The sequence below is a fragment of the Scomber scombrus genome, chromosome 14, assembly GCF_963691925.1.
Source record: "Scomber scombrus chromosome 14, fScoSco1.1, whole genome shotgun sequence".
Lineage (NCBI taxonomy): Eukaryota > Metazoa > Chordata > Actinopteri > Scombriformes > Scombridae > Scomber > Scomber scombrus.
The window spans coordinates 18,898,907-18,905,839 of NC_084983.1; the positions used below are offsets into that span (position 1 = coordinate 18,898,907).

General features: G+C 40.7%; 1 protein-coding gene across 1 annotated transcript; it reads left to right on the top strand.

Annotated features, from left to right (window-relative positions):
* Positions 1–1,375: 1,375 nt before the first annotated feature.
* On the top strand, positions 1,376–3,743 carry pou4f4 (POU class 4 homeobox 4). Its single transcript, XM_062433625.1, has 2 exons — positions 1,376–1,495; positions 2,814–3,743. The coding sequence occupies exons 1-2, from the start codon at positions 1,376–1,378 to the stop codon at positions 3,741–3,743; spliced, it is 1,050 nt and encodes a 349-aa protein (XP_062289609.1).
* Positions 3,744–6,933: the final 3,190 nt, after the last annotated feature.

Here is a 6,933-nt window from a genome sequence, read left to right on the forward strand (position 1 = left end):
TCTCTCTCTCTCTCTCTCTCTCTCTCTCTCTCTCTCTCTCTCTCTCCCTCTCTTTCTCAAACGGACGCGTGTTGTTAATTGTTACTTTGTTAATTCAGAGCCAGAGCGGAGGGATCTCTGGAGCCAGGGCTCATCACGGAGGAGGAACTAACCAATTAATCAATTGCTGTCATCTCCCAATCGATTGATTGCTTTTCAGTCTTTGGTGGGTCATTAATCAGGGTTACTGTAAAGATAAAATTGAAAAACGACAAACAGATAAAATAACATAAACGTATTTATTTCTTTAGACAGGATAACACTCACAAAAAATACAGTATATCTTTAATAATCAGTCTATGTCTGTTGCATTTTAAAGGATCCCTGCAACACTCTTAAAAATATGTGTTGATATTTCAGTATATGACTCTCCTGGGTTCTCCAAAATAAAAAAAAAATGAAAACCTAGTAAACGCACTAAAAGATCCCACACGCTGCTACCTGTACTCACTTTATTAATGACGTTTTGGTCCTCAAACCTTAATCATGGTTGAAACGTTGTTATTAAATTGAGAAAAAGAAAGTGAGTAAAAGTGATTGACAGTGTGAAGGATTGTTTTGGTTTGTCACAGTCAGAGTTTAAGTTGTCAGTAGACTTTCTAGCTCTTAGTGAAGCAAGAAAACTTGGGTGTTTACGACTAAAAAAGGAAAACCTAAAAGCTACATTTAAATGTACAATTGCCATGCCAGAATAACACATTTAAAAATCTAATTGAGGCAGATAATAATAAAACTTTTTTATGTAGACTACGCATTAACTTTTACATCACTTTTTGGATGTTTATGATTATTGGTTGTCCAGTTTTTTTCTGTTTTCTGGACCTTTTTATGACCTGGTTAAATTAAAGCCAATTTCTCTTTCTCAGATAATTTAACAAATATTTTTTAACAGTGTACCCACACAGCATCCTTCCTCGTTACTCCTTTCCAGTGAGCCAAGCACGCTTATGAGGCGTGGCTACAGCCGGGTATTTCGATGTGATTGGTGGAGGCGTTCAGCTGGAGGGAGTGAGGGTGGACCAATGGGGTGGAGTCTCCGCTGCAGTGGTCCAATATAGGAGCTGAAGGCGAGGAGCATCTTTATTATAGAAGTCAGTTACAGGCGAAAAGGGGACAGAAGACCCGCAGGAGCCCCCGGAGTTACTTCTTCATTGCTTCTGTTTTTTTTTAACAAAACGTGACTGCACCTGTGACCCCGATCACGCAAGACTTTTCATTTTGAAATCGTCTGCGTCTGGCAGGTTTTCTCCTCTCCGAGGCGTTTCTTTTTTAGAAATCAACCAACACGGGATCGAACAGGGAAGACGGACAACGACCCTCCCTCACTTCTGCAATCATGATGTCGATGAACAGCAAACAGCCTTTCAGTATGCACCCCATCCTCCACGAACCCAAATATGCTCCTCTGCACTCCAGCTCAGAAGCCATCCGTAGGGCCTGCATGCCCACACCGTCGGTGAGTTCATAAATCACTTCGCTATACAGACTTCCTGCAGCTTCTCACATTTTACAGCAAAACTTTCAAAATCCCATCCTTGATGTCTGCTACATTTCTGGAAATTAAATGGAAGAAACAGATAACAGAATATTAGTTTTTAAATATATATATTACTGCAATAGACCTTTGCACTCAGACGCGCACATAAATCGTTTACCTTAAATTATGTTCAGCTAAATTGAATTTAAAAATATCATGTCCAAAATAATTTTGTAGAATATAACTAATCAGTTATATTGATACACTCCATTTGGTACAATATATTGGTTACATAAAATCCCCAATAAACTGAGAGCTAAAAAAGTGCCCTGTTATGACGCTATATTGAAAAATACCTGTTTTAAAAAAAGACAGAAATAAATAACATATTTGAGACACTACAGATTCAGTATAACAGATATAACAGGAGGGTGTTTGGAAGAACAACGAGGGCAACACAGAAAACAAGACACTGCTGATCTTGCAGCTGAAGGTCTGTGCGTAAAAACTCATAAATCTGCCACTGAGTAGCACAATCCTGCATTAAAGTGTGGCTGATGCTGCTAAAAGTGAAAGTAGATGAAGGAGGAAGAAAGAAGAAGAGAGACGGCGTGGATTCTCTAAGCGCGTGTTATCTCATATTGTCCCATTCATATTCAAACTCACACGCGTCTCATTTCATTGTCCGCAGAAATTATTCAAGAGATCGTAAATATTAATTTTAAATGAATATCCATCCACGCTGACACACTTTCTAGGCATTGGACAGACACAGTAATGTCCAAGTTGTGTTAGATTACATTGTTTGAGACAAAGTTTATTAAGGTTTATTCAGCATGAAGCTCATTTCTAGTTGTTATCTGTACATGGAAGCTGTAAAACTCCTTCTGCACCGTTGACATAACATTTTATTTTCAAACTGCAAGCAGATATTGTATTTCATAAAGTTAGGTGGTTATCCATCTCACAGCAAATTAATAAAAAGTTTTGGAATATTCAATTTGAGATAAATAGAACCTCACTTCACCTGACTTTTTCCGTTTTTAATTTGTTCTACCTACAAATGTATTTTGAATTAATCTGAAAGAAACTATTTTTTTCACAGATATGAACATTGATTTCTTTACAAATAAATTAAAACAATTCAAACTTGAGTATATGATTCGTGCGTAACAGTTGCACTAAAGTTGTGCATTATGAGTGCAAACATTAAATTAGTCTAAGTGGTTATGATAGCATGAAGTCGATGTATTGATTTTGTTTGTCTAATTTCCTTCTGACTCTGCTCTTCACGCAGCTTCAGGGCAACATCTTCGCCGGCTTTGATGAGACGTTGCTGCAGAGAGCCGAGGCTCTGGCCGCTGTGGACATCGTGGCCCAAAAGAGCCACCCGTTCAAGCCAGATGCCACCTACCACACCATGACCACCATGACCAGCATGACCTGCACCCCGACCTCCTCCTCTGCGCACTTGCACCACCCGTCGGTGCTCACTTCCCACCACCACCCAGGGCACCACCATCAGCCGTCTCAGGGCCTGGAGGGCGATTTGTTGGACCACCTCACACCGGGTATCTCCTTGGGAGGCATGCCCGGCTCAGACGTCTGTTCCTCGGCGTCGCACACCGCCCACGCCGCCCACATGTCGGCCATCAACCACATGCAGCATCACCACCATCAACAGTCCATGAACATGCACCCACACGGGTTGGGGTCCCACAGCTCTCTGGGTGGAGTCGGTGGAGATGTAGAGCCCGATCCCCGGGAGCTGGAGTCATTCGCTGAGAGGTTCAAACAAAGGCGGATCAAACTCGGGGTCACCCAGGCGGACGTGGGTTCTGCCCTGGCCAACCTTAAGATCCCCGGGGTGGGATGCCTCAGCCAGAGTACCATCTGCAGGTTCGAGTCTCTCACGCTGTCGCACAACAACATGGTGGCCCTGAAGCCGATCCTGGAGGCCTGGCTGGAGGAGGCGGAGCGGGCACAGAGAGAGAAGATGTCCAAACCAGAGATCTTTAACGGAGGTGACAAAAAGAGGAAACGCACGTCTATTGCGGCCCCGGAGAAGCGCTCCCTGGAGGCTTATTTCGCCGTACAGCCGAGACCTTCGTCGGAGAAGATCGCCGCCATCGCAGAGAAACTGGACCTGAAAAAGAACGTGGTCCGGGTTTGGTTTTGCAATCAGAGGCAAAAGCAGAAAAGGATGAAGTTTTCTGCGACGCACTAAGAGCAGCCGGGGAAAGAGACAAATCATAGACAAACTGCTGCTGCACACTGTCAGAAATAAACAACAACAACAACAAGGTACACCGTTGTGCCTTTTGCTACTGGGGCTGGACCTCTGTGACACAGTCTGAGCCCTGCAGGTGCGCAATTAAATAAAAAGTATATCCATCTTAACAAGACATTTATTCTTCTATCGAGTAAAGTAGGGTGTGGTTATTATTTCTCCTTAAGATACAAGCTTTGATCAGGAATCATTGAGTGTTGGGTTTTTGTTTTTTTTTGCTTTCAAGAATTCCTGAAATGATACTTACATCGACAGTGTAAGTTGCTACAACACCTCCCTGGCTGAATCAGTTATTTTATTGAGGGGGAAAATCAAATCGTATTTTTTGGACTAAATGTCTTGTTAAGATTCTTTTACAGTGTTGGCCGCTTTGTAAATGGAGCAGCGCCCACAGCCATTTGTTTTGGTACCAATGCCCGAATTCCAGTTGTGGAAACGATTTCACATCAAGTATTCAACACAGGCAGCATTTTTTTGTAATAAAAGCAGACGCACAGAAAACACCTCCTGGTCTCTGGAGTGTGTGAACGGCATTTTAGAAAGACTGAGGTTTGGATGTGGGACACCTGATGATATATTCCCTTCAGTATAACCAGGAACTGTTTTTAAATCGGTTTTTTTGGGAAGGTTCAGCCTCATGCAGCTACACAAACAACCGGATCCAACGGTGTACCTGTTATTCTGACAGTGGAGACGGAGCACCGGGACTGGGAGAAAGACTGAGACCCATGTCCAAAAAAACTTAAAACTCTCAATCCTTTATCCTTCTCCACAGAGTAGACCGACACTCTCTGAGAAACAGGAGGACGTGATCACGATCAGCGGCGGAACGAGAGAAAGAACAATGCTCTGTCCCATTCATTCATATGGCAATTATTGTACAAAAAAATAAGAATAATAATGACGGGAATCGAGGAATATTATCCTCTTTAGTCGGAATAGCTTTTTTATATTTATCATTGTACATATTTGTGAATATGTTGCACCTCCGTGTGTGGAAAAGCTCATTGAAATGTATTGAATTTGTCGCTGTCTTTTCTCCCGGTTGTTTGTTTCTGTAGGGGATTCACTAGTTTTTGGGGAAGAGGTCGGAGACAAAACGAGTAAAAAAAAGAAAAAGAAAAAAAAAGTCGGTCTGTGGCTAATTTATGAGGCACAATAACTACTGTAGTCCATTGCATGGTTTACTCGTAAAAAAAAAAAAGCGGGGGAGGGATGTTTTCTGTGCGTGTATGTCTCCACAAATATGAAAATAACCCCCCAAGTGAATGCATTGCAATAAGAAGAAAAACACACACACACACACACACACAAACACACGCACGGATACACACATTCACACGTTATAGCAGTGTGTCTACCTCATTACGCAAGTGTTGGCACGTTCATGGTTACTTAAAAACGCACACACGCGCACACACACACCCTAAAAAAAGATGAGTAGGATAATTTTTAAAAAAATGTGTTTACCCCTCTTTTTTCCCCCCTCTTCCACCGGTTTAATGGTGAATTAGGCCTAGAAGACTCACTGATGTGTAAACCTGTTGTATGTTCACTGCAATGACGCTTTGACAATCAAATTATTATTATTAATTATTGTTCATAAGTTGTTGATCTCCCCCTTTTGTGTGTCCTCATGAAAACGGATCATTTTTGCATATTATTATTATTATTATTATTATTATTATTATTATTATTATTATTATTATTATTATTATTATGATCATCACTGACACCTTCGTGGAGCGCACTTTGTAGATATACTGATGAAGGGAAATTAATAGTCGGCCTTATTAATACATATTGTTTCAACACTTATGAGGAGACGTTACGTTTTTTTGTTTTAATCTCTTTATATTGCCCTTATTTATTTGAACTTAATTTATTCCGGAGAAGAAGAAAATACATATTTCATTTGTGAAAGTGTGCTTTAAATGTGTATGTGTAAGCGACAGAAGCTGAAATAAACCGTGCACGTTTTACTTCATCCTCTGACAGCCTTTCTTCCGGGAAAAAATGACATAAAGCATGTTTTTGTGGATCTAATGGGAAGCTAGAGAGTAATATTGAAAGTTTATTTTCTTGACAGTCACATTACACAACGTAAAAACAGCATATGGTCCTTTAATAGGTTATATACATATTAAAAATGTGCATTTAAATGAATATCTCTCATCACCTTTTTTTTATCACCACCACTCCGCAGATCAGGCCTGTGTTTGCTGACAGAGGTGTTAATAGTCGTTTTTTCTTAAAGCTAGATTTAATGGACCGGTGCAATATGAGCTTTGAGCAGCAGCATGTGTGTGAGTGTCTCTGTCTCTTGGATACAATGTGTATGTGCTTCTGCAGAGAGGAGAACAGCTGCTGTTCTGAAACAGGAGAAGCCTGGAGGTGAAGGAGGTCCGTCTGAAAGCTGCTTCCCAGCGGTGATGAATAGGATTTGATACTTGAGTGACTCCAATATTGATCAATTTTGCCTGGTATGAAGACTACACGGCTCTATCACATCAAGGCACACACGCATGCAGGGAGGGAGGCCTCGTATCTGATGCTTTCAGGTCTGACACACGGCTCTCTGAGGCAGGAAATACCTGAAACATCAGAGGGGGGAGCCAGTAAAGAGCTGCTGTTTTTTAAAAGTTAGAATACTTGAAAAGCAAAGACGAAACTGACTCAGTTATAAATAAAAATACATTCAAAAAACGTTTCTTTGCACTTGACCAATGTGAACTCGAGTAAACTAGATTAAGGTGTGATTTTGACTCCAGTAACACCAGCTCTTCTGTTCCTGATGGTTTTATTTGGGCTATTGAAACATGTTTAAAAACTCGTAGTGTAAAGACTTAAAAATGTAAAGACCAAGAATAAAATGAAATGAAATAAAACAAGACAAGCAGAACAAAAGTAAACACAGGGCTTTAAGCCAAGATCTTAGACACACTGTGGTCAAGTGTCCCATGATGCAGTCTGCAACTCCCTGAGAAAAGTTTGATCATAAATCAATCAAAATGTCAAAATCTAAATCAATGTCTAATTTTTGAAACAATTTGGATTTTTCACTGTTCGTTATTTTTCTCAAACTGAAGGTCTAAATTGTGTTTAAAGCTTGAAAAGCTTTCTAAGC

Coding starts and splice junctions, on each gene's coding strand:
- pou4f4 (XM_062433625.1), top strand. CDS start 1,376: ATGATGTCGATGAACAGCAAACAGCCTTTCAGTATGCACCCCATCCTC. Junction 1,496..2,813: donor CCTGCATGCCCACACCGTCG/GTGAGTTCATAA, acceptor CTCTTCACGCAG/CTTCAGGGCAACATCTTCGC.